This window comes from Pelodiscus sinensis, chromosome 23 (assembly GCF_049634645.1).
Source record: "Pelodiscus sinensis isolate JC-2024 chromosome 23, ASM4963464v1, whole genome shotgun sequence".
Taxonomy (NCBI): domain Eukaryota; kingdom Metazoa; phylum Chordata; order Testudines; family Trionychidae; genus Pelodiscus; species Pelodiscus sinensis.
In genome coordinates, this window is record NC_134733.1 from 17,461,270 (window position 1) to 17,487,975 (window position 26,706).

Consider the following 26,706-nt stretch of genomic DNA (forward strand, 5'->3'; position numbering starts at 1 on the left):
ACCTTCCCAAATAGCAAAAGGAGATGCTGCCAGTGCCGTAGGAAACTAGCTGCTGTTAGAATTCATCTGCTTATCTCGACTTCATTGGTTGTAAAGTCTAGCGATGGATCAGCTGTCAGAATCTCTCAGAACAAGTGTGGACCAAACACACCTCTAGTATAAGGGGACATAGGCCTACCAGCATGTTATTTAACAACTCGATGGGAGGGAAAGCATCAGTTGTGATCTCCTCTAAGGAAATAAGCCCTGTTCTTGTAGATCTCTTGCCATCTCAAGCTCCTCGTGGTAGTCAGGGGGTCCTAACAGGTCTCCTGCTCCATCAGTTATGAAAACCGTCTGTGTGCGTGTGTGCACCTCCTGTATGTCGTGTTGACTTTGCGCGGGTCAACACAGCAGACTCTGTGAGAGCCCGCAAAACTTACAAAATCAGATATGGATCAATGGCACCAGGCCAGGTTTATTGTCAAAGGAAGTACAATAATAGTTGTCAGTAGACTCCACTGAACCACTGTGCATATGTACCCTCTGACAGTGGCCCAACCCAGTGCCAGGAATGTGACACTGCCCCTTCAGTTGGACAAAGACAACTCTTTGGGGTACATTTTTATACACAGGCACAAACAAGTTACACATCACTCCTCATGTATCAGGTTGCCACTCTCTTACGTTACCAAGATACACCCATTACTTTGTACACAGGGGTTTGATCCCTGTCTGTCGTGCTGTCAGCTTGGACCCTGTCCTGAACCTGGGTCAGTACGGTCCTGTTCTCTGTGGGGAGTGTGGTAGTAGCAAGATATTCCTTTACTAGGTGTTCTGTTATGACCCTTCTGGAATGTGCTGAAGGCCTGTGCCTAGTATCTCTGAGGTCTGAGTGTTTCTGTAATGTTGGCCGTGTTCTTGCCAACTTCTGTGAGCAGGACCTGCCTCTTGCTCACAGCTTCACTCCGCTTCGTATTAGCCTCATATCTGGCCTGTAATATGTGGACTTCTGATTCAGGCCCTCATCTTACTACACTCCTATGGTCCCATGAATGGGAGTTGGGGAGAGAAATCTGCACCATCTTGATGTTCACATCTCCATTATGCCCTCCTGTCCCCCTCCTCTGAGCAAGTGTGTACGGTGCTCTTTCGGGTAGCACTTCTACGCTGGGAGACACCATCCTGGGAATTCGGAGCCCCCCTTGTGCTTTCTTGAAATGTCCAGGGTTTTTCTCCTCTTTGGATACAATTCTTAAGGTATGAAATCAGTCTTCTAGTTGTGTCCTGTAATTTGGGTCATTTCTTCCCAACAAGAATGGCATAGTACTTGTCAGTGAAGTTGGCTATCCTTTCCGAGGTGAAGCGTGAGGTATTAGCCCTGGACGTGGATGTCCACTCTCCACAGAACAGGTAAAGCTGAAGCAGCAGCTATGAACTCTTGCTCATGCTGCTCCATTGATCTTCTTCAGTCCTGTCCTCTAGGGGCCACTGTGTGTGTTTCCCTAGCCCGTCTGATCATTGGCCGGTTGTGGGTGGCTTTTGTCATGTGGCCACCCATCCGCTGGGAAAGAGGTTGGAAACCACTGACTTGTATCCCAGCATCAGTGTTCAGACCGGTTTTACCAGAACACAGCAGTTCCACGAGCTCACTCTTCCGCAAACAACAAAAGATGGCAGCACGGAGCAACGTGACTGGATTTTCTGCCTCATGCAATGTAGGGCTCTGTGGGTCAACAATCTGCTAAGTAGCTGTGTGGGGTGGCAGGATGTCAATGCCGCAGATGTGGCTCTGAGCTCCCAGCACTGTCAACCTGATTCAGAACACTTTCAATATTAGCAGCGGGAGCTGGGTGATTTTAATGGACAAAGCAAAGCTTTTTTCCCCTGCTTCCTGCTGCCCAGCAATTAATTGGCCGGTACAGCTAAGCCTGTTTCACTGGAGATGGGAAGGTGTTAATGGTGTCGGTGGCTGTGGCTGTCACTTCCCTGCATGAGCTGCCTTGTTCACTTGCTCCTTCAGGTAACTTCCTTCGGCTGACTCAGCAGAACGGGGTGGCAAAGAACTGGGCTGGCTATTTGAGCTCTTTCCTTAATTCAGCCTGCTCCAGGCTGGGCTCCCTCAAGCTGCTCTTTGCCACCACCTCCTGATATGGGGCGTGGGGGAGGGAGAGGCGCTGTCCTAGTATGCTCTTTCCCTACACTCAGCTGAACCCAGAGGGTCTGTGTGGAACGGGTGGTCACATGTGCATGTATCTTGTGACAGAGTCCTTGTGTGTTGGGGACAGACTGAACAATTGACTAAGCCCCTCTGTTGCTTTTGGGCATGGGCAGTTGCAGGCTAATCCCCTATCAGCCTCCCGTATTGAGGAAATTTGGGAATTAATGTCATGGTCTTGAAATCATGGGTTGAGCCCTTCAGTAACTCAGCCAGAGCTTAGGGGTTTACCTCAGGTGTGGATGAGCGAGGTTCTCTGGCCTGCAATATGCAGGTCGGGTTTAGAGGGTCATGATGGCCCCTTCTGCTCTTAGCCTACAGCTCCAAAGCTTGGGGGGTGAAGGGAGACTCTCCTGGTTCTCTGGTTCCATGTCACTTCCGACCTGCTCCATCAACACAGGCTTCCAGCCTGCCTGGGGGTTGGGCTAGCATTCTGTGATTTAGCAAAACCACCGCAGATTTTCCCCTCACTTCCAGGCTTGTGGCATAAATTCCTGACCCACTCCAAAGGTTTCTTCATGACACCAGGCGAGGGACTTGTCAGGCATTGAAGACAGCCTACAAAAGGGAAAGGAAAGTTCCATAACTTCTTTAGCCTTCAGACTAAATTAAATAGTCGTCGGTAATCCAGGTTTATAACTCCACCAGCAAACAGAGAAGTGCAGAGCTTCATCCCTCATGGATTATATCACTCTAACCCCAAAAGAACTAGTTGAAATTAGGGCTCCATTATGTTGCCCAGGCAGGAAAGGAAGAGTCTCTGCCCTGAAGCCTTTACAGTCTAAACAAACAATGCAGAGAAGGGGACACAAAAGGCAATGAGAAGGTGGGGAACTGAGGCATAGAAAGGTTAAATGAGTTGCCTGACATTGACCTTCTGGTGTCCGGTTCTTAAAAAACAAACAAACGGGGGGACGGGAAGAGGATATCAGATTGGAAAGGATTCAGAATTGCTCTGAGAATTATTTGACTTTTGGAAAAGCTTCTTTACAACTGTAGTTTCACTGAGAGAGAGAGATGACTTGACCAAGATGTGCAAATACTAAGTGAGAAGATGTGTTTTATGGCTCTGATCTAGCAGGCAAAGGTACAACAAGATCCCTGGTTTGGCGGCTGAAGCTAGATATATTTAGGCTACAAGTCAAGTGAACATTTTAACAGGCAGGGTAATAACCATTGGAACTCACATGGGCTTTAAATCAAGACGGGATGTCTTTCTAAGATATGTGCTCCAGCTGAAGCAGAAGGTCTGGACTTAATGCAGAAGTGACTAGGTGATCTCTGGCCTGTGCTGTGTAGGAAGTCAGACTTTAGGATTAGAATTAGTCCCTTCTGTGTTTTAAAATGTGTGAATTTGGATCTCCTAAGTCTGCCCTCATGGCTATCCATTCTGCCTTCCGTCCTTTTCCTGAAAATACTCTGCTCGTGCCCCCTGTGATTTGAGAGCAGCGTTTAGTACTACTCGGACTTTCCTTTTTGATCAGCAGAGCAATTTACTAGCATTAATATTCCCTTTACCCAGTTGAGGAAGGTATTCCCAGAATTTCACAGGTGGGCAAATGAGGTGGAGAGGCTCTGACATGTCCCAAGCCATGGATGATGTCAATAATTTAACACTCTTGCGCCGCCTTGCTCTGTACTATGCAGTAGAGAGAGAACATTTCAATCACCACTCACAACCTCTTTGCTCTTCCTTCTTTCTGTTTTCCAGAAATTAGCCATGCATTCCGGCATGGATTATGCCATCATGACAGGTGGCGATGTCGCCCCCATGGGGCGGGAAGGAGTTACTGCCATGCACAAGGTCTTTGACTGGGCTAACACGAGTAGGAGAGGGTAAGTAGGAATGCCACTGGCATCTGAGCTTTGCCTAGATCCTTTATCTTGCACGGGGGGACCTAGTGGAATGGGAGTGTGTAGTGCCCAAGCCTTTAGCAACAGTATGTCTGTACTTCAGTCTCAGTGGATGTACCCTCATAAGCTTTAGGCTGACTGGCTTGGGCCCTACTTCCAGCAAAGCTGAGGCAGCAGTAGCTTCAGTGAGCACAGGATCCCAGGTCACTTAGGTACCTACAGGTGCTTCTGGGACTGAGTGGAAACTCTTAACGGACCAGGTGTTCCTTCAGCCGTCCCAAATCGTACCTTTTAATAGTGACCTGCACGGAGGAGCCCCCTGCTGCTGCTTAACGAGGTATAAAGGGCTAAAGGAGCCCTCCCCTCCCGACCCCCTCAGTCAGAAAGAATAATATTCAGTTTGCTTGTTACCTGAGGCTTCTCCGGGATGCCAGGCCTATCTGGACAGTCTTCCTAGAGGAACAGAGAACTGGACTGAGATCTCTGTTCCTGGGTGAAGAAGTGGGAGGGGTGAATCCAAGAGCTTTTCTCCTAAGAGTGTCAGTGGTTGCAATTAAATGTTAACAAAAATTGAGCCATGTCCAGGTTTTAGAGCAGGGGTGGGGAACCTACGGCCCGCAGAGCTTCCCCTACCACAGAGGGGTGAACTGGCGCCGTTGCTAGAGCCTCAGGCCCAATCAAGGCAAGCCATGGGCAGCATCTGGCCTGTGGACTCTGCCGGGAGGGGGAGGAAGTGGCCCTGCACGCTAGGGATGGTAGATGTCAAGTAATAGGATAGTTGAGTAACTCCATGAATTCTTATTGGTTGCTTGACTATTCTGTAGTTCCCAAAGGCGGGGCTGGCAGCCAATGCACTCTGCCACCACTCCCGGGGAGCCCTCTGCCACACTATGCTGCGGGGTTGCAAGCAGGAGCCAGTCTGCGAGGGGAGCCAGTTTAAAAAACAGCTCCCCATATAGACCAGCTGCCTGCCGCCCTGCTGCCTCTGATAGGTAGCAACATGCAGCCCTTGTCTGTGGGGTACTGAGCTTGCTGCTGACAGAGGAGATGCAGAGCAGCCTCTGTCTGCGGGAAGCTCGGACCCCCCACAGACAGGGGCTGTTTCATGGAGGCTTCTACTTCCCCCGTCCTGCTGCTGCTGACTCTGATAGAGGCAGCAGCTTGGAAGGTGGAGGGCAGCTGGCACTGCGGAGCCAGTGCTGGGGGAATCTGCTTTAAGATGGCTCCCCCCAGCGCTGGCTCCTGCTTCTCCCCCCCCCCCCCCCCCCCTTGCTGACTCTGATGCAGAGGGTAATGTGACTAGTCAACAGATTAGCCTAGGCTTATCGGTTAATTGTCTAATTGGCATCCCTTCTGCACAATGTAGGGAAACGCTCCCTGCAGGCACTGCCCCCATCACTCCCATTGGCTAATCATCACTCCCCTGGATCCCGCAAAACTGCGTGGAGCTACCTGTGCACCACTCCCGCCTAGATCCCTCACCCTCAGCCCATTCCTGCACCCTCCCTCCTGCCCAGACCCCACACCCTCCCCCCGAACCACTCCTGGGCAGTCCCCTCCTGCACCTTCTACTCCTCGTTTTTGGCCTGGGGGCCCCATGATCTACTAGCCTCAAGCCACCAGAAGAGTTAATCCAGCTGTAGGCCATAAACCCTGAGCCTTGATGCCTCCTCCTCTACCCCTGGGACTGGAGCTTGATGGGTGTAAAGGGAATTTATTTTTTTCCTGTTTCTTAGGGGTTTTTTCTCTTTCTCACTTGAGGAGGCCAAGTCACTGAGGGTTATGTTTTGCTTCTCACTTGCATGTGGCCCCAGATTAAATTTTTTTTCCCCTGTGGGTCAGTGGTCCCCACCTCTGTTAGAGAATCTAGTAATTCCCTCCCCTTTCTGTTTATCAAGTTACAGGCTGTTGTGGTGTCATGATCTCCCTGCTTGTCTGGTTCTTTTGCCAATGAGCTTCCATCAAAAACAGGGAATTCTGTTCCTGATATTTGTAACAAGGAGAGGAGGAAGGAGGGAAATCCATTTCACCACATGGTGCCTTCTTGATCAGTTTGTGTCAGTCTGTCTTTCCAAAATCCCTTTTACAACAAATAGTCTGGAGTGGTTCTTTCATTGATGCTAAATCCCCACTTTTGAGTCTTGAGAGAGCACCTTGCCAGTCTGTCTGCGGGGATGTGCATTGCTTTGTGCGAGTGGCAGCCAGGCATGAAGCCGCTATCCCTCTGTGCACCTATGCCCTCTCCCGGCATATTAAAATCCAATCGCGGCCTGGGAGCAGTCTTATTTTGCTGCTGTGCTATTTTGCAGAGTGTAAGCCTTGCGTGGAGAAAGCTAATTGGTGACTGATGTGCACTGCGATTGGTTCAGACAGACACTTTCGTGCCATGTCCATACTGATACTCTGCTGTGTTCCTCACCAAAATGTTTTAATTTCCCCCCCAAAGTCGATATTTAAAGCTAGCAAAATAAACTTCCCTGAATGGAGGCTGTAAAGGGGAGGGCATGCAGTTTGTAGGGAAAGGGACTAGCATTAGATGTGCCAGAAAATGGCCACCTGAGGGTGTGCTGGAGGAACCCCAGCCTGCTTTCCGTTGGTTTGGATCACTTTCCTACTCCAGACAGGGTGTCCTCAGTAGGCAGGCTCTTTTCTGGGCAGGTTGTTGGGGAGGGCAAGGGAAAGAGAGGTGAGGTTCCCTCCTCTAAACCAGACTCCCCAGCAGACTGCCACACTTCACAGCACTGGTTGGTTTGGAATTTGAACATACACACTTGCTACATCTCAAGGCTCCATCCCAGAAATAGTAAACGGCAAAGGCCATGGGTATATACATTCACGTTCTAGGAGCAGTGTGCGCAAGCTTCTAACCTGCTTCCATCAAGGACGTATTGTCTTTCAGAGTTGACATTGAGCAGTTAAGTTGCCAATATTTGGAGGCAGGGGCAAAGGCAACTCAAACTGTGCCATTGGGAAGGAGTAGCTGAGAATATTTTCAGGAGCGCTGGAGTTCAGTAAAAGGGTTTTTTTAAATAAGGCACTTGGATCACTTGAAACAACATCTATTCTCTGTGTTAGATAGGAATATAATACACTGGTCTCCTCTCTTTACCCTCTGTCTCCTGCAGGGACCAGAAACTTTGTGTTACCAAAGCATTTATTTTCTGAATTATTCATTGACTTTACCTGGAGAAACAAATACATAAGTAATAAAACCATTATTTCCATCTGTGTATTCAAAAACAATTAAGCTAACAAAGAGAAGATATGGGGAAAATACCACCAGTTAGTGGGGGAAATTTTCATTCCATGGCAGTGATCTGAAAATCACATTGGTGAAATAACAGCAGCCGCAGCCTGTTGGGTTCTTGGATGTCTGCCTAGTACCTCGAGCTGTTCGTTTACTTAGATGTATACAAACGCTAGGAGCACCTACCCTACTTAATTACTTGAACATAACTCAAGTGCAGCAGTACAATTTAGGATTATCCACTTCCATTAAACCATGCAATTCAAAGCCTCAGACTCCCTGTAGCTATTCCATGCTCCCTCCTGTTTCAGACAGCTGGAGAAAAGAGAAGAGCTTTGCCCTGTGCCCTGAAAGTTCCCAATTAAGGTGATTTCTGACCATTGGGCTACAATTTCCAAGTCTGTGGGACCCCACCAGCAGCCACTCCCCATATACACCAGTGGAGTGTCCACTTAGACACCTCAGCTGATCAGGTCTAAGGGGGAGGTATCCTTAGCCAGTTAGGGGACTGTAGGTCATTGGCCCTCTTGCCTTGTATTTGTTTCCCTGTGTTTCTGCTTGTTTTAGCTTTTTTTCCCTTCACAGCCTCTTGCTGTTTGTGGATGAAGCAGACGCCTTCCTACGGAAGAGGGCGACAGTGAGTACTTTCCATGCAGCTCCATCTGTGTGTGGTGGGGGTCAGTCACTCAGCAAGCAGCCTTCATGATTAACCGGATTAGTTAGTTTCACCAGGCAAAAATGATTAATACTGCCAGGTGCCCTACTCTTTATGTAATCTAGTGACTTGAAGAGGAGAAATTGCCCTCTTGCAACTGCCTGGTGCAACCTCACTCGAAATTGACATGGGAAATGGAGGGGTAGCATGAACTGTGTATTGGAAGTCTTGTAGGTGGCTGGGGATAGGAAAGAAAATAAGTAATTAAAATAACAGGAGGCAGAGGAAACATGATCCCACATTTCACTGCCGTGCCCCTGCAGGTGTGTGTTACCCTGGCCAGTGGCTGGCTTGGGCTTCTGTAAAATCTGAGTTGCTTTCCACAGCAGTAACAAAGTTTCACCAAAAAAGCCACAAATTTCTTTTTGCCTGTTGAACAAATTCCCATGCTGCGCATTGCTCTGAGGCCCAGCACTCAGCATCCAAGTGAACCAGTTAAAGGTTTTTTTATAACCAGCTCTGGAGAAATCATGTTCATACAATGCAAGGGAATCCTTTGCTTACTGCAGCTATTTATTCCCCTTCCTTTCAAGTACCTAGATAGAAAATGACAGCTTCCCTTAAGTACATTAGATAGCCAGAGGCAGCATGATCCAGTGGCTAGCGCACTGTACTGGGAGCCAAGAGAGCTGGGTTCTTTTCCTGCCTTTGCCACTGGTGTGCTTGGTAACTTTCACTTCTGTGTTTTTTCCCTTCCCACTCTCTTGAATATGTAGCTTGCAAGCTCTTCAGAGCAGGCACACTTAGTGTGTACACAGTGCCTCATCTAAGGGGCCCTGGCTTTGTGCAAGGTCTCTAGGCAACTACCATACAAACACAAAAATGACTATTAGTATTTGGAAAGGTTGCAGCCCAAGGGTGACTGACCAGTCTCTGAAATGTATCTCTGCAGGAGAAAATCAGTGAAGACCTGAGAGCGACACTGAACGCATTTCTGCACAGGACAGGACAGCACAGCAACAAGTAAGAACCCATTCTCTGGAGTACAGCAACTCCAGTGCTGCAAAAAGCAGGCAAAAGTCACTACGTCCTTTTTTGCCTGGTGAAAGGGTATGCAAGTGAAGAGGGTCATTGGGAGTTAGACCTTTGAGCTCTTCCATCAAATACAAAAGTCTGATGAGCAAACTGAGTGACTGACTTCTTAAAAGTAATATGTAAATGTGGTCACCTGCTTCTCTTTCCTTGAAGCCAGAAAATAAGCTCCTAAGTGTCGTGCAGGGTGGAGACTCCAAATTGTCAAACTTGGAGGCTCTTTGGGTGCCCCAGAAAGTGTTTGAAGGGAGCTTGTACAGATCTCGTTCGAATATGTGGTACAACAGATCTAGTAGTCCTTATACATGCAGATACGGCATATAGCTCTATTCTAGTGTTTGAGGTGCATTGTACGACCTTAATTGATATGGGTAGGGATATAAAAGAGTAATCAAATAGTCTACTACCCGATAAGCCTAGTCAAATTGTATTGACTACACGATTACCCAGTTACCCGCATCTTAAAATCCTTAGTTAGAGGTGGTATATGGGTCTGTAGATCGCCTTGAAGGAAGCATAAACTCAAACTTTCTCCTTGAGCAGTTAGCATTTCTGCTAAGCCAGCGGAGTCTGACTTCTTGGACATCAGTGTTACTTAAAGTGGTAGGCTCACCATGAGGTTGAGTGGCACTCAGATGTGTGTTTGAACTAGGGATGTGAAGGACCAGTCAGCTATCCGATAAGCAAATGCTTATCAGATAGTCAGGAGGCTAGTCAACTAGTCTCCCCCCTCTCTCCCCACCTTGCTGCCTGCATCACAAGGAGGAGGGGAAAGAGGATGGGGTACTTCAAAGCGGCGGCACTGCATGAAGCCTGGGGCCAGACCGTGGGCTCCAAGCAGCACTGCCGCTTTGAAATGTCTCAAGGAACACGGGGCCAGCTGGGGTGTCCTCAGGTTGCACATGCCATTTCAAAGCAGCAGCACTGCATGGAGCCCGGGATCAGCCAGGGACTCCCCCGTTGACCCCGGGCTCCATGCAGCACTATCTCTTTGAAGTGCCATGGGGAGCCTGGGGTCAGGCTCCTCACGGTGTTTCAAAGCAGCAGTGCTGCACGGAGCCCAGAGTCAGCGGGGGAGTCCCCAGCTGACCCTGTGCTCCATGTGACTTTCACACCTTTGAAGTATAGCAACAGGCTTTGGGTGGCTGTTACACTTCAGAGGCGGAGGTGCCCTATCGACTAATTGAATAGTAGATGAATTTTGCATTGACTATTTGATTAGTCAGTCAATATTTAACATCCCTAGTTTGAACCCTTTTGACAGGACATCCTGGCATCTGACTTGCAGCTCTCATCCTGTTCTAGTGTCCCCTCTGACCATGTGCCTCAGAGCGAGCCATCTCTCGTGCCTAAAGCTGGCCCTGGTCTCACTTGTGAACAAGCTGTCAAGTGGATTGCATATATTTGTCCTCTCTATTGTAAATACACTTAGAGCTATTCTCTGAGCCAGTCACGTGTGTCCCCAAATGCAGGTTATTGTGGGGTGTTCTTGTCAAAGATGCGTGCATGTGAATTAGACTGGCTGTCTTTCACCTTCTGCCCTGCTTCTGTACAGTCAGCATTTCCCATTTGGAGAGCACTCTTTCACCTAATGGGATTCATTTCCCTCTGATCATAATGGTCACATAAAGGTGATTTTTTCCTCCCTTAGTCATATTACTTGGTTCTTTGCCAAATCTGCTTGATAATTAAATTTCTCCTTTTATACATGAGCCAAATCAAAAATAGCCATCTCCTTTGAGAGTTCCAGGAGGTCAGCTGCCCAGTGATTAAAATGTAATGAAGGACATAGACAGTGCACATTGTCATGGTAATAGTCTGACTGCTCAGGACAGTTAGCTAAGGGATTTTCCTCCGAGGCACCCACTGGACTCTCCTTAGCAGGGATGAGACCTATAGCCTGCAAAGTGTATGGTTTAGGTACATTGATCCCCCTTAAACTTTTCAGGTGTTTTAATAGGGTGGGAATGTGGCCAACTACATAGGGGGCACTGAAACGTGAGACACACATTCTGGAGTCTCTTCCTGGCATGCTGAATTCCTGTGCCTTGGTTTCCCCTGCAGTACAATGGGGATGGGGATTCTTGGTCTCATTTTCTGAAGCACTTGGAAAAGTTCTAGCAATGCTAAGAATTAAGCAGTGCTACTTCAGTATTTCCCAGCGGTGTAGAACAAATGCTACACGTTCTGAGTGAGCGTTGTGGTGTGTTAAGACAACACAGCAAAGATTTAAGGGGTAAAGCTGTATAATGTCTAATCATCAGGTATCTTAAAGGCTGTTGTTTGCCCTATGTCTTGCCAAAACAATAGAGCAGCAGCTAGGGAGTTTTGTCCAGAAGAAGCCCCAGGACTCAGGAATAATAGTGTGTTGCAGCTCAAGGTTTATTGCAATTATTTTCTGTCTTTCCTCCCAAGGAGTAAACCTTATGGCTCTATATTTCAAGGGTAAACTGAAGCCTAGCATCACAGGCCAGGTCTACACTAGAAGATAACTTTGAATTAAGATGTGCAAATCCAGCTGTGTTAATTGTGTAGCTGGAGTCAACGTACCTTGTTTCAAACTTTGACACCATGCCCACAACTGGAGGTTGATGGGAGAACCGCTCCCGTCAATTCCTCTTATACCTCATGAGGAGTAGGAGTATCCGTGCCCAAAGGGGGGCACCCTCAGCATTCGATTTAGCAGGTCCTTACTAGACCTGCTAAATCGGAAGCCAGAAGATCCCAGAGCCTCGATGTGTGGGTAAATATAGAAGTGGGCAGAGTCAGTCACACAGCGATCCGGAAACAGCCTGGGCGCTTGAGCTCCCTTTTTGAGGTGCATTGGGCAGAGCTCTGGAGAAGCTTGTTCCTGGGTTTGCTGGTCCCGTGCTCCAATCCAAATGATCAGTTCTTCATTTTGATGGGTACGTAACTTGCCCATGACTCCTGCAGTGAGCCATTCTAGGAAAACTAACCAACCCTTCCTGGATTTTGTACATGGCTTAATTGAGAGATTCTCAGTGCAGCTTTTTTAGTTGTCAAATCCTCCATGCCAGCCATAGATGGGAATTTTGGGATGTGACTCTGATGGTCCATGTAAAGAAACCAGCATCAGTGGGACCCGGAGAGTTCTGTTACTTAGCAGGAACTGCCTCTGAGTGTTCAGTTTTATACAACTGACCTTAGCTTCCCCAGAGGATGTACCAGGAAATCAGAGTGTTAATAACAGGTGCCCAACATCTCCAAGAGACTTTCTCAGATCCCTTCTATCAAGGTGTCTCACTTAATCTTTCCCCTGCCCGAGGAAAGCCCTCTGTCTAGGAAAGCCCGTCTGTGTGTCCCCCATGGCTCAGCAGATGAAATAGGTTCATGCCAGTGCAACTTTGGGGCCAGACAAGCTATCGTTGCAAATAAATGCAAAGAACATGGCCTCTGGCAGGCCTGGATTTAAACAAATGGCAAAGAGTGTTGATATTCCGAAAGCTGCTGTTACAAGCCCATTTCAAATTAACCAGTACCATTAGGCCAGTCACATCAATTAATTTCATTAAAGTAAAATTGGCATGCGGAGAGTGCATCGTTACAAAGCGAAAAAGCAGGCGGTTTCAAAATGCAAATTGGGAAGACACCAGGCAGGGAGCGAGAGGGCAGGGGTGGGTAGCTGCTGGAGCAATGGGAGGTCAGGTCGGCTTCCTTTGGCCTGCCCGATCTTGAACACCACCTTCTCTTAGGTGCGCTTGCCAGTGTGCTTCAAAGGCTGGGCTCTCCCTGCATTCTTCGCGCTGAAGGAAATGCCTGGTGTTATCCAGGTTTAAATCAAAAGCAATTTCCCTGCCACTTGCAGGCTCCCTGCTGCTAAATGTTTCCATCTTTCCAGAGGAATTAATGTGCCTGCAAACAGCTGCTTCTGAACCGCAGGGACCCAAATAGTCCTGTCACAAAGCGGGTGCAGCCACAACTGTGCCATCACTGGGGAGTCTCCTCCGAGCATGGGGCTGGCTTGTATATGGCTTGTATATGTAGCATGGGTTGTATATGTGGCTCGTGAAAACTTTTGTTTACTGGTGCCCACATGCAGGGTTACTAAATTCCACTGATTTTGGACTGTTTGGTTTTTCTCCCTATCAGCATTACTGAAGTGATGCACACGTAAAGCCAGGGCACATGAAGTGAGGTTCTGTACATAGCATTGACTGTGAGAGCTGGGCGCTCCCTCTGCATCCAGTCAAAGCGCTGCTACGGTTCCATCGGCACCCCCTGCAAATTCTAGGCACGCAAGCACAGTGAGCAAAATGACCCTGTTCCAGGACACTGCCTTGGTTATGACAATTTTGAAGCCCCCTGAGATGGAGGGTCAGTCATGCAGCCCACTCACTAGCTTACGTTGCCTATTGCTATCCTAAAGGAAGATGGTTCTGACCAGTCTTTGGTGTTTCCACTGAAAGAGCCAGCAAAGGTTCTCTCTGTGCGGCAAGTTTTTTGTGAGCCTCTTTTCTCCCTCCCCCCAATCTTGTTTCATTTAAGATACCAGACTGCTGCTAGAGGGTAAGAGCTTTCATCCAGCTCTCTGGAGTGAGTGTGAACCAGTGACCTAGAGGTGTGAGAGAATCTGTCCTCTTGCCAGCCTCTGGGCCAGTCTCTTCAGCTAGTATGGGTGATATCGGTGCTGGTCTATTTGTTGGCTCTCACGCTCTAGCCAGCTGCTTCTGTGCTGGTGTTCCAAGCCTCTTTCCAGCCCACATCTGTCGCAGTCGAAGCAATGGCCACACCGAGCAGGCCTTCGCTGGAGGATTAGAAAGTGGGAAAAGATGAATGTCTTGTGTAACATGTGCATGTTGCACATTCTAACCCATGTACTATGTCATGCTGCAATAGGATCTGGGTACATGTTGCTACGACTGCAAAGTTACATGAGGAATTGTAGGACCAAGCATCATGTGGACTCTGCAGTGTGCAGATCTCCAGGCCACAGCAGTCATGAGTCAGCGTATTGCAGCCACACCCATGGGGGTCTTTCTCACTACTCTCCCTTCTTCTCTCCTCACCAGGTTTATGCTTGTTTTAGCAAGTAACCAGCCAGAGCAGTTTGATTGGGCCATCAACGACCGAATCGATGAAATGGTGAACTTTGACCTACCGCAGCTAGAAGAGCGGGAGCGACTGGTGAGGATGTATTTTGATAAGCACGTCTTGAAGCCTGCCACAGAGGGGAAACAGTAAGTATCCCATCTCAGAGCAGTGGGGTCACTGAGGGTTTGGTCCCCGAGTCAGAGAAAAGCTCTTTGTTGATTATCATCACTGGGGAGGCCAAAGTTGCCCTCACAGCCAGTTGCGCCTTGTGATCAGAAGGTGGATTTCTCAGGGCTTCAGGAGAACGTTTGCTGCAGAGTGACTCTGAGCTTTTCTTCTTCATCATTCAAGAGCGTCCCCTGCTCTTGAGTAGAATTTGGGGAAGGTGATAACTGGGCCCCCAATACCTTGGTGACTGGACTCTTGGCAGTAATTAGGCCACTGGGGAAGGAATTTCCTCGTACTCCACTGTCTGTCAAGCCAGGTCTACCCTGGTGGAGAAAATTGATGCAACATGCACAACTCCAGCTACGTGAATTGCATGGCTGAAGTCGATGTACCTTGCATTGTTTTTTTTTTTTTTTCTGGGGGAGGCCCCCACAGGAGGCCAACAGGAGAAATTCTTCTCATGACAGCAAGTAGTACTACAGTCAATGGGGGCATCATAGCATTCGATTTACTGGGTCGTTATTAGACCTGCTAAATAAAAAAAACCTTGAAAGATCAGTCGCCAGAGTGTCCATCCTCCGGTAAGTGGAGACATGGCCTGAGCCTGTGGCCAGAGTCTGTGGCCATCTGTCATGTCTTCTATTTAGATTGTAAGCTCCTTGGGGCAGTGACCTTTGTTTTGTTTGTGCAGCACCTAGTATATTGGGGTTCGTCACTGGGTTGTAAGTGCTGTGGTGATAATGGATTCATGTTTCGGTCAGCTTGGGACATATCCCAGTCTGTCAGTGGTTCTCCCTGTTTCTTCTCCCCCGCCCCCCAGAATAAGCATCTCTGGGAGGAGGGGGAACAGTCAGGAGACTATTAAAGAAGGGAGATGAGGCAAAAGTGAAGGCAGAGAAATTTCCTGATTGCTTACAGTTTCAAGTGTGTGCCCCTTTAGGAAGCTTATCCCAGTCCTCATTTGCTAGCCAAATATTTATACCTCATGAAACTGTGGCTTTTGTGGGTTTGACCACTTCTCAGTTGCTGGGGGACTCACGAAGTCCAGACTCCCTTGTGTGAAAAACCCACATTGTGGTTTGCATGCCATGCCCCTAGAATACCTAAGAGCCAAACAACAACTTGCTTCCAGAACACTCCTCATTCAGTCTCATTCAGAGTTTCACGCTGCCTTACTCTTGACAGCTTATCTCAGAATCTCCCCCTTTGTCCTTCTTACCACCAGCGTGGGGGTGGGAGCCAACATGCTGCAGAGTGGGATATATTGGGGCTCAGAGGGAGTCCCTCACACGGGATGCCGTCAGCAGAGCTGGGGGTAGAATCCTGGTCTCTTGATTCCCAGCCCTCTGCTCGGGCTACGTGTAAGCTGTGAGCTTTGCCTTCCGCTGTCTTGTCCTTCAGGTCCCCAGGCCACAAATGGGATAGAGATGCAGCCTCCTGACAAATCCCTCTTTTTTTTTCTTAGTGCTTATGAAACTCTGGAACATTTGGCATAGACCTCATGAAGAGAAGTGGAAATTTCACCAGCTAGAGGGGGGGCACGAATTAATGAGAGAAGAGCTGACAACCAGCTGTGACCATCAAGATTACACTGGGGGGCCAGTTTGATCCTTTGTTTCCTAATTTCCAAAAGCGAACTGCTGCTGGCAGATAAAATTGCTTGAATAGTGATGGTTAACCAGCGTAGCAGCCATACTTCTCCATTATTTTCAACCAGTTCCCGGCACCTTTGTGGCGGGACGCCTCTGCCTCCATTCGAGATGCCAGGGGCCTAATTAACCTTCTCAGCAGGAGTCTAAATCTGGTCAGGAACCTTTAGGAGCCCACCACAGATAGCTGTGCCTAGCTGTGGTCCGTGTGCTATTCCAGCTCCTGGCGCCTGTATGTAAATGCTCCCTTGAGAGCATGCGAACGTATGGCACCTGCATTGGCCTCACTTTGTTTCCATCCACCTAAATGGAGGCCAGAGCACTTCTCAAAATCTCACTTTCCTGTTTTTGTCTCGCGATGTTCCTGAATGGAAACTGATCCTTGTGCTTCTGCTTGTAGGCGTCTAAAGCTGGCCCAGTTTGACTACGGGAAAAAGTGTTCTGAGATTGCCAAGCTGACAGAGGGCATGTCTGGCCGAGAGATCTCCCAGCTAGCTGTGGCGTGGCAGGTAAGCTGACGACTGGCGTTCGTGGGTGGCTTTTCTTTTATAAGAGCAGAAGGAACACTTACAATCAGCCATGCCCACCTCGATAGTCAGCTTTTGCTTTTCCACGTGGCGTTTTAATCCCTCTTGCTGTGCTCTGGGTGACCCGCAGTTGGCCTTTCAATGCTTGACTTGGAGAACAATGATTCCGAAAGGAGGGCTACCAGAGCCTGGTGGAAAATGGTCAGTGAGCTGATGGGAGCGGTAACCAGTCTTGTTCATGCTTCGTTGTGGGCAAAAAGGCAAGGGACAAAGCAAGCCAGTCTCCAGACAGAGCAGGGCCAGGGCCCAGAAGTGCAGAGCTGGCCAGACACTGGCTTCAATAGACTGCACTGTGTGAGGTGGGGAGGGGGAGGATTGCCAGGCATGACAAATGGCCCAAACAGTGATGAGCCAGAGTCAGACCTGGTGGAAGCAGATGCTGAGACTTGACTGTAATTACAACCTTATGTCAGGTCTGAGTTTCATTCTGTCGTACACACCAGTCAGAAAACAGGTTCCCAGGCAGAGACTGCAAGCCTAATGTTTGGTGGCTATTCAGAAAGCAAAGTGAATACTGCACAATTCAAGCAGCTTCGGCCCCAAATACTAGAATGTTGTGACGCGGTATGGAGGGGGTGGTTGTGATCTAGGATTTGGGGGTGTCTTACTTCTTGAAGACATGTAATAGGGAGCCAGCTTTGGGCTCTGCTAGTGGATTTCTAAGTCGTTAAAAATCTGAAAATGTCAGTCGCTATCGGGCAAGTGATGGTGTCTTGTTCTGGCATTGCTGCCTCAGGCTGTGAGGGTTCAGGTAGTAGGGGCAGGGGGCCTCTGGGGTTGTGAGATGTGAAAAGTAGCTTTGCTGTCAGTTTTTGGTGGCTCACAAAGATAGCAAAATGCTTTGTGGATGACAGCACTTCCCTTAGAACCAGGGTTCCCTGTAATCTGTGCGCTCAGGAGTGATTTAAATGCTGCCCAGCTTATTAGCAGAGCGCCCTGTTTCTGTGAGGGGTGCACGTTCACACATGCTTGGGCATACGTAGCTACGACACGGATTACATTTCTGGCTGATGAAAAGAACAACCCCACAGTGGTTTGACTTCAGCTTGATTCCCTCTTCTCGCTTTGCGTGCACGAAAGGAGGCCTTGCCGAATTGTTTCTCTCATTAAAGCTTAATTCTTCAGCAGCCACACTGGCATATGCCGGGGTGATGGCAGAGAGCCTGTTGCCCATAAGTGCTCTGAATGCAGCTCCTGTCACCTTCTGTTGGGTTGTACATTACAGTGGTCAGAGCAGAAAGTCTGTTGCTTTTTTACAGCAAGTGCCCCAAAGCAGAGCGCAGAATTCACACCTGTTGGTTTCCACGTAAATAAACGTTACTGAGTTGCTGAAAATCAGGGTTGGAACTGTGTATTTTCTTGTGCAGCGTTGGTCTCTGGCTGATGGTCTGTAACGCAATTGCTGTTACCAATAATAAGCCTGTGACATCTTGGGCTTGGTTAGATGCGCTGAGGCATAGATGATTGAGCAGACTCCTCTAGCTAAATTCTGCACAGTAGCTGAAGTGTGAATCCATTACGACTTCGATGGAGTACTCAGAATTTACGATGTTATGGCCAAGAGCAGAGATGGACCCTTTAAAAGTCAATATGCCAGGTACAGATTTAAAGTTACTAAAGAAGAGTCTACAACTTCTCTGAAATTACATGTAGTTTAAAAAAAAAAAACTAGGAAAGTTCAGTGAGGATAAGTCCATCATTGGCTGTTAGCCAGGATGGGCAGTTATGGTATCCCTAGCTTTTGTTAGCCTGAAGCTGGGAATGGATGACCAAGGAGGGATCACTTGATTCCCTGTTCTGTTCGTTTCCTCTAGGGCACCTGGCATTGGCCACTGTCAGAAAATAGGATCTTGGGCTAGACAGACCATTGGTCTGACACACTACGGCTATTCTAATCTTGGAAGTTGGGAAATAAATCTCTTCTTTCCCTTGACCCCTGATTCCATCCTTTGCTCAGTCTGTATCCAGCAAGCCTCATACTGCGTTCTCCTGCATCTCTGCAGAACTTGAACCTTTGCTCAACCTATTGGGCTTTTGACCATCTCCTGGGAAATCTTCCCAGAATTCTCTGCCTCCCCAAACTGGTAATTTATCAGGAGCTTCCTGCTATATCAATTGCATGTCAGAATTTCAGACTTGCTGAAGTTCACAGGTAGATGAGGCTGCCTGTCTGCAAAAGCTCATGTTTCAAAAACTGCTTTTCTAATAGCTTGGCAAAAAAGCAGCTGAAATGAACACCTTCTTCCCTTTTCACAACTTCGTCTAATGGGTTTTATTTTAAAAGGAAATAAGGTAGATGTGGAATGAGCCAGATTCTCACCTGATGTAAATCTATTTAACTTCAATGGAGCTACACCATTCTGTCCCTTGACTTTTATTTAATGCCCAGGGCATCTGTTCAGCCTCCTGCCTTGTGAAATAATTCATACAGAAAGCTCTCGGGATAATGCAGGGTTGCTCAGATACTTCACTTCGTGAGTTGTACTGTGGTATTAATGATGGAAATTCAAAGGCATGTGCTGTAGGTGAGGAAAAGGGTACCACTGAGCATTGCATCAGAAATAAAGGTTTAAGTATGTATGTTCAGATGCCCAGGAGTTTAGAAGGCCACAAGAGAACCCATAGGATAGCTAGTGGCCAGTATAACTTAGGGCACTCCTTTCCATAGCAGTACAGGCAGTCCCCAAGTTATGTGGATCTGACTTACGTTGGATCCGCAGTTACGAACGGCGCCCTCCCTCTCCCTGGTCTCCAGCAGACCAGGGAGAGGAAGCAAAGCGGTGGAACACGCGGGCAGAGGACAGCCCAGACGCGTCTGGGCTGTCCGCTGCCCGCGTGCTCCGCCGCTTTGCTTCCTCTCCCTGGTCTGCTGGAGACCAGGGGGACGGGGAGCAAAGCAGAGCAAAGTGGCGGAGCACGCAGGCAGCAGGACAGCCACGGCGCATCTGGGCTGTCCCGCTGCCCCCGTGCTCCGCGGCTTTGCTCCGGACACCTGTGGTACAGCAGCTGGGGCGCTGCCGGTTGGTCCCGTAGCGCCGCTCTGGGCGCTACTGGACCAACCCGGCAGCACCCCAGCTGCTCTGCCCCAGGCGTCCTGATTCAGCCGCTGCTGGTCAGTTTCAGCAGCGGCTGAATCAGGACGCCTGGGGCAGAGCAGCTTGGGTGCTGCTGGGTTGGTCCAGTAGTGCCGAGGAGCGGTGGCGCTACTGGACCAACCCAGCAGCACCGCAGCTGTTCTGCCCCAGGCGTCCCCAAGTCAGCCGCTGCTGAAACTGACCAGTGGCTGACTACAGGAAGCCCGTGCCCTGGGCTTCCTGGAATCAGCCGCTGATCAGTTTCAGCAGCAGCTGACTTGGGGATGCCTGGGGTTCTTAAGTTGAATCTGTATGTAAGTCAGAACTGGCGTCCAGATTCAGCCGCTGTTGAAACTGATCAGTTTCAGCAGCGGCTGAATCTGGACGCCAGTTCCGACTTGCATACAGATTCAACTTAAGAACAAACCTACAGTCCCTATCTTGTACGTAACCCGGGGACTGCCTGTATTTTACATTTTCATGGGCCCATGGTTTCTTACTTCTGGCTCTGCTGTGTTGCCTGTTACTGGCATGAGTGCACAAAGGTGAGCCTATTCGCTCTCGCTTCTTGTGCTGCAAAATCTAAAATCTGCCGCCCTCCTGCTTCTGGGGAGGCAAGCAAAGGTGCAGGCTGCGGATGCTGCATTTGAAAGGGACAACACCCATCTCCCTCTAAACATGGGAGTCAATTAGCATTGCCTCCCTCCATCGCAAATTACCAACAATGACTTTGTGCAGAAATGGCAACGTGATCCTTTCTACTGAGTGAATAACAATTTGCAGTAAACTGGCAATTTGCTTAATACGCTTGGAGTGTGGAGCCTGCTGATTGACCTGATGCTGCTATTCCAGTTGAAGCTATTTTCGCTCCCAAATCAGCCCCCAGCGCCTGGATTGGGACGCATGGCGACTGACTGTTACAAGCCGTGAGCTCTAGCCTCCCTGGCCCTATGTCATTCTCTTTGGAAATCCCCAGAGAGGGCAGTTCCCGAATCTAGCTGATTGGATGGCTTTGGGAGCTGCAAGTCGGTGTTATGAGGCTAATTCAACAGTAGTTGGCGGCGGCTGCTGCTACAGCTTCACATCGCCGTGCAGGAATAAAGCAATTGCAAAGTTTTCCCTTCAATTGGGATAATGCTTGGCTTCTAACTAGTGCATGCCAATGTAACTAATCTTAATGGTGTTCGCCTGAGGTGTTTCCTCTCTGCTCCTATAACCTTCCTACAGCTGTAGATTTCCGCATGCTCCCAAGTCCTGCCTTCTGTTCTGCAGCCACCAGAGCCGTTACAGACTGTTTTCTGTTTGGGATGCTGCTTACTCTCTTCTGCTGCTTAATCTTTTAAAATATCAGACCAAGTATCTTCTCCATATCCGAGCTCTGCTGCAATTGCACCATGGAATTGTTTCCAGAAGACGTGTTGTATACAATCTTGTTACACGCTATGGACGCGATCAGGAAACAGCTGGTCGTTTAAATATGAAGTCAGACATTGAAGTCACTTTCCTTTCAGCAGCGTGTTCCTTAGGAATTAGCCAGCCTGTTTAACTGTGTGTGTTACAACTTCGTGCTAATGACCATGGTGGCAGAGACGTGGTGCCTGATTTTTCAGAAGTGCACATAATTGCATGTTTAGAATGGCGCTTGAAATTCCTACAGTTGTACATATAAATTGCATATTCACATGCACAGCTGCAGTCCATCCGCATGCCCAGTTACCCAGTTTTTGGCAGCAGATGCAGTATTGTAACTAGCAATTGTGCATGCAGCTTTGAAAATCAACCTCCACGTGTTTATACATTTGCTAGTTGAGCAGGTCATTGGAAGCTTATGTCTGATTTTTACATCCAACCTACATCAAAAGACAGGCCAGTAGAATTTTTGCCTTTACTTTGTGACCTGCCTAAACTATAATTTCACAAGATGTGAGAAGAAGAATTTAATGCTGTACCTGCCACACATTCTCTCCTGAATAATGAACTGGAATAGTGGGAAATTCACAGGTCTAACCAATGTGATTTAAACCGTTAGTGATATAAACTTAACACTTTCCATCAAGAGTCTGTGTGACTTAGACTCCAAAATATTGTACACCAAAACTGAACTTATTTCAAGGCCAGAGCTCTTGGCTTTTGTAGCATGTATAAAGTACAGCAGAATGTGATTTCTCTGAGTTTAAGCCATGGAATGTTGTGTATGTTTTCCTCAGAGTATTCATGCATTGAACAGACCAGAAGAAATTTTTTTAAAAATCCCTTTGGTAGTCAGTTCTCATATAAACAATTCTTCTAGACATTCGTGTCTAGGACTGGAAAGTGCAGCTTTGAGTTTTAAAAGCGTCTTTTCTGACCGGTCATCTGCTCGGTTTCCCATAAAGAGGAGGTGAGTTTCCAGAATGATCTTGTAACTCAGCGACCGGTTTTAAAAATCCAGCCAAGTGTTGCAAAACCAGATCAAATCTAGTTTGTCAGTTGCCTTGCTTAGCAGAATAGGTCTGCATGAGAGACAGGGGCAGCGGAAAGACATGGTTTATTCTGCCAAAGAATTTGACTCTTGTCTCGCTTGCTGGCATTTTTGGAGAAGGGCCCAGATCACAGCAAAATAAGGCCCCAAGTTTTGTGGCAAGGACCCTGGCTTTTGCAGCACGTTGCAGCAAGCTGAACCCATGTCTGCTACGTTTGAATGAGAGATTGAGATTTTGAAGGCCCCAAGTGTGGTGATCAATACCACCAGAGCAGTGTCCCATGTGATAGTAAATTTATTTATTTATTGCTGTCTCTGCACTTGCAGTTTTGATCTCCCTGGAGACTTTTGTCCAGTTGATGCAGAATGGCGCTGGAGAAGTCTGAATTGGAAACGGAGAGAAAGCTAGAATTGGTTTGGCAATTGGGCAGGAGATAGGTTGAGACTTTGGGCACTCAGAAAGGCCTGGGAGTTGATCCAGCCTTATAGGACCAGCACATCAGCTCAATATTTCTGCAGTGGTAACATCATTGCAAGACTTCAGAAGTAAAATCCTATGGATATGAACGGGGCCGTTCACATCTCCCCGACCTGTTTCAGGATGTCTAGAGTTTTTTGTCGTGGTTGTTTGCGCTGGCTTGAAATGCTTTAAAAAATAAAACAAATTGTGAAGCACAGTTCTGCAGCAATGGGTTGATTCAGCAGCCAACTCTAGGGCCCTCACACTGCAGAGTCCATAGAGCCCTGGTCAAGGACCAGTCAGCAGTGGAGAGACAGAAAATGCTTTTCAGAGAGAACCCAGATGGCTGTAGAGCAGTAAGGCTTGGATTCTTTCCTGTGTATTGCCTCAGATGATCCTCAGCCAGCCATGTAGGGAAAGGGGTAACTGAGAACACCATGGCTTTCCTGCCCATCACCACAACTGCACCGTTTCGGCAATCGGCTTCCGATCAGTCGTAGCGCTAAATGATATGTGGAAGCTGGGTGCTGGCATTACTTCACTAGCTGCCAGGAGCTTTCATTCTACCCAGTAACATCTAAATTACTGAAGAATTCTTTCCCTTCCCCTCCACCCCTGAAAAATGAGTGATCAGTACTATGGCTGGTCATCAGTGTTCCCTCTAAGATTTTCCAACCATGAGCAGAGTGAGCTTAGGCTTGTGCACCAATATTGAGGTCATGTGTGCTGGTTTGGATGCATGCTGCCGTGGCACCCAATTCTCACTCTCACACACACACACTCCCTCCCCTCCCTCTTCCCCCCCCCTCTCCCCAGCTGCTGGAGCAGAATTTCTCCCATTCCCCTGCCATGCAGCATGGAGCAGACATCCCCACCTTCCCCCCAATCATGCAGCATGTCCTGTTCCTGGCCTCTGGAGCGGACATGAACACACAACCCCCCACCATGCGGCAGGTCCCATTCCTGGCCCCCCTTGCCACATGGCAGTCCCGGCCACCAGAACAGGCTAGGCTGCCTTCTCTCCCCTGCCGCACAGCTTCGGCAAGTCTTGGCTCCCCGCCACAGCAGCTCCCTCACCAGGCTGGAGCAGCCTCCTGCCGTGCGGCTATCCAGAGGAAGTGGACGGGGAAGAACTTTTTGTGCACAGCTACGCACCTTAGTGGGAACTATGCTGGTCATTCCATTAAAAAGGACTGGGGGGCTCTTTGTCATGTGCAGCTTGCTCTTAGGAGCTCTTTAGGAAGCTTTACACAGTGCCTCAGTTAGGTTTCCTTTCCGAGGTTGAAGGCTGAAATCTAGCAGCCACAGCAACATCCTTCTCCTTTCCCCTTGCCCCCTCGGCTGGAAAGCAGCTCCTCACGTTGAATTTCACCTCCTCTTCCCCCATCCCCTCCCCCCAGCCAAGTGAATTCAAGGTTGTTTTAGAAGGGCTGCCTGTGCTCCTCTTAGACACATTTGCAGAGCAATCTCGCAAGCGTCCCATGAACGTCTCAGCCTGAGCATGCCGTGTACTCGCTTGCCCTTTGCATAATGAAGGAGTGAACGGTGTTTTTTTCACCTCGCAAGTGCTTGCTTGGCCTAGGAGTTAAATTTTGCAAAGCTGCTGCGGCCCTGGGATATTTGAATTTTTACAAGCCAGCCAAGTGTTTGGTGAAAAGGGAGAGAGTTTGAGCTGGAATTGGGGGGTAGTTTCTGTACTAGTTTGTCACAGGGGAAGAGCTAACAAGTCCATTTGCTATTTTGCTGATAAATCCTCCCAAACCTGGTTCCTTCTGCAAAGCATTGTTTATGCAGGTAGAGGAAGAACAACAGAATGAGCAGTTCCTACCTGGAACAGAACCCCATCCACACTGGATGTTGGAGATGTAGCTGAAATGAGCTAATCCTAGTGGAGATCCCTCGTGTTTCAGAAATCCTTCCACAGAATTGGCACTACTCATCATTCGTGTCCTTAGAGCACTAGTTGGCCGAAGCAAATACCTGGAGCATTGCATCTGGTTGGATGAAGGGGCACTTACACAGCCTCACATTATGCTGTCTAGACAGGGATTTCAGCCTCTTCAAAAGTACTAAAAGTCTCCCCTACACTATGACCTAAAGTTAAAAAAAGGAAACTTGTTTTCTTCCACACACGTGTGTGCTGAGGAAGAATTAAATAGTCACTGTGCTGGTTGTAAGTGTTCAGAGCTTTTTGTTACCCTGTTTTGCCAGAGTGCTTGGTAAGAGTACTGTTACTAGATTTCTTGCATAACATTAAGAAGAAAGCAAGTAGTGTCAACTTCCCAACTATTTATACAGCACCTAGCATGTTGCTCCAGTATTGGACCACAGCTCCTAATGCCCTGAATCCTATAAGCCAGTTACAACCTGCTCAAGTCAACTTTCTCTGCACTGTAGATGCAGGTGAAGTACGTTGGTACCAGGCAGCTAATGCAGTTCATCAAGCCACCAACTCGTCCAGGCTTCATTAATTCCCAGGAATGACGTCCCCTTCCATCCTTTATTCCTTAAGTGGAGTTTGCGATGGACTCCCTTTGTGGCTGGGAAAATACCGTTTCCCAGAAGTGAAGGATTTTGCTTTGTGTATTGACACATAGTAATAAATCAAGTTTCAGTCCTGCAGAAAATATGTCCTAACTCAGTGGTCCCCAATGTTTTGGGGCTGCCAGGCGCCTGGGGGCAGGGCCGCTCACACGCCGTGTGTCCAGGGGCGGGGCCGCTCATGGGCCACGTGCCTGGGGGCGGGGCCAAGCATGCACCGTGCACCCGGGGCCGGCACCAGCATGTGCTGCGACGCCGGGCAGGGACCGCCCAGGTGCCGCACGCCCAGGGCCGGCACCAGCATGTGCTGCGACCCCGGGGCAGGGGCTGCCTATGTGCCTGGGGCTGGCACCTGCAGCGCGCCCAGGGGCGGCGCCAGTCCAGATTGCTGCACGGGCGCACATAAATGGCCCAGCAGGCGCCATGGCGCCCGCGGGCACTGCGTTGGGGACCACTGTCCTAACCCAAACCATGGCATCTAGGTAAGATGTCAGGTCACAAACTTTGTCTTGCCTGCCTTTTGTGGGCAAGCAGCTTGTTTCTTGATTGCACTTCCCTTTCCCTTGTGGTTCTACATAAGTTAGTAGAAACTAAACACCCTTAATCCAGACCATTTAGGGAGGTCTCTAGTACAGGGAGATATTGCTGCTTTTTCCCCATATTGCAACCAGTGTTCTCTAAGTGGAATGCTTGGGGGGTTGCCCAGGAGAGATTCCAATGCTGCCCAGCTGATTAGCAGAGCACTCACAGCCAGCATGTGGCTTCAACTGGTGATGCACCTCTGCACATGCACATAACATTTATTCTTCCCGTGGATGGAAAAAATTAGCAGGAATATTGGTTACAGCCCATCATACACTCGGCACAGTTGCTCATACGAATCCTGAATTCTTTGTTATAAATACACAAAGCCAAGGGAGAGATGCTGAACCTATAACACCTAAAACAAAGAACAAAAATGTGGCTACCTGGTGTTTTTTGGGGGGGAGCGGTTATTGTCTTTTTGAACACCAACAAGTCTTTATTTTATTCACCTGTGATTAGCTTTACTCTGGAAGCTGAGGGAACATAATCTTTAACTCCCCGGCCTGAGATGCCTATGGGTCCTGCAGTAGTAGAATAGCCAGAAAGCAGCCAGCTGCTTCATGATGCAGAATTATTATGGTGAGGATCCAAAATCTTCAGAATTGGGGCTGTATGGATGATCATTCAGTTCCAGGTCCCCTCCAGCTCTCTCAAAGTAGTATTTTTTTGAGGTCACAGTGCTGATCATTAGGGAAAACTTGGATTTTCTTCCTAATTTCCGAGCAGAGCAGCTGTGATGGGGGGGGGGGGGGGGGGGGGGTAATGTTGTAATGCCAGGGTGTCGTGTCTATCTCCTGGCTTTCTAGTCATAGCTGTGCCTTAAAGCTGGTAACCAGCAGACGCAGCGAGGCTGGTGCTCTTTCAGCATCCTCAAAGCAGCCTTGCAGCAATTATCGCTTGAGGTATTTAAGCTTCCAAGTCTTCTCAAGTTGGGCTCGTCAGAACAGCTCCTAGAATCTAATATGCCTGCAGACTCGATTAATTTAAGAGGGAAATTGACCTATTGCAATGAAGATTTTAGCGTAGAGCCCCAGTGAAAATTGTCAGTTCTGAATGCTAGAACAAAATGCTCACTGGCTGCATT

At 48.5% G+C, this 26,706-nt stretch overlaps 1 protein-coding gene across 1 annotated transcript in view; it reads left to right on the plus strand.

Annotated features, from left to right (window-relative positions):
• The window catches only part of LOC102462273 (ATPase family AAA domain containing 3A), a 75,662-nt gene that overhangs the window by 36,240 nt on the left and 12,716 nt on the right, over positions 1-26,706 (plus strand). Inside the window, exons 11-15 of the mRNA XM_075906421.1 lie at positions 3,909-4,033; positions 7,884-7,935; positions 8,906-8,976; positions 14,076-14,243; positions 16,315-16,423. Coding sequence (XP_075762536.1) covers positions 3,909-4,033; positions 7,884-7,935; positions 8,906-8,976; positions 14,076-14,243; positions 16,315-16,423 — 525 coding nt within the window. The remainder of the gene's footprint in view (positions 1-3,908; positions 4,034-7,883; positions 7,936-8,905; positions 8,977-14,075; positions 14,244-16,314; positions 16,424-26,706) is intronic.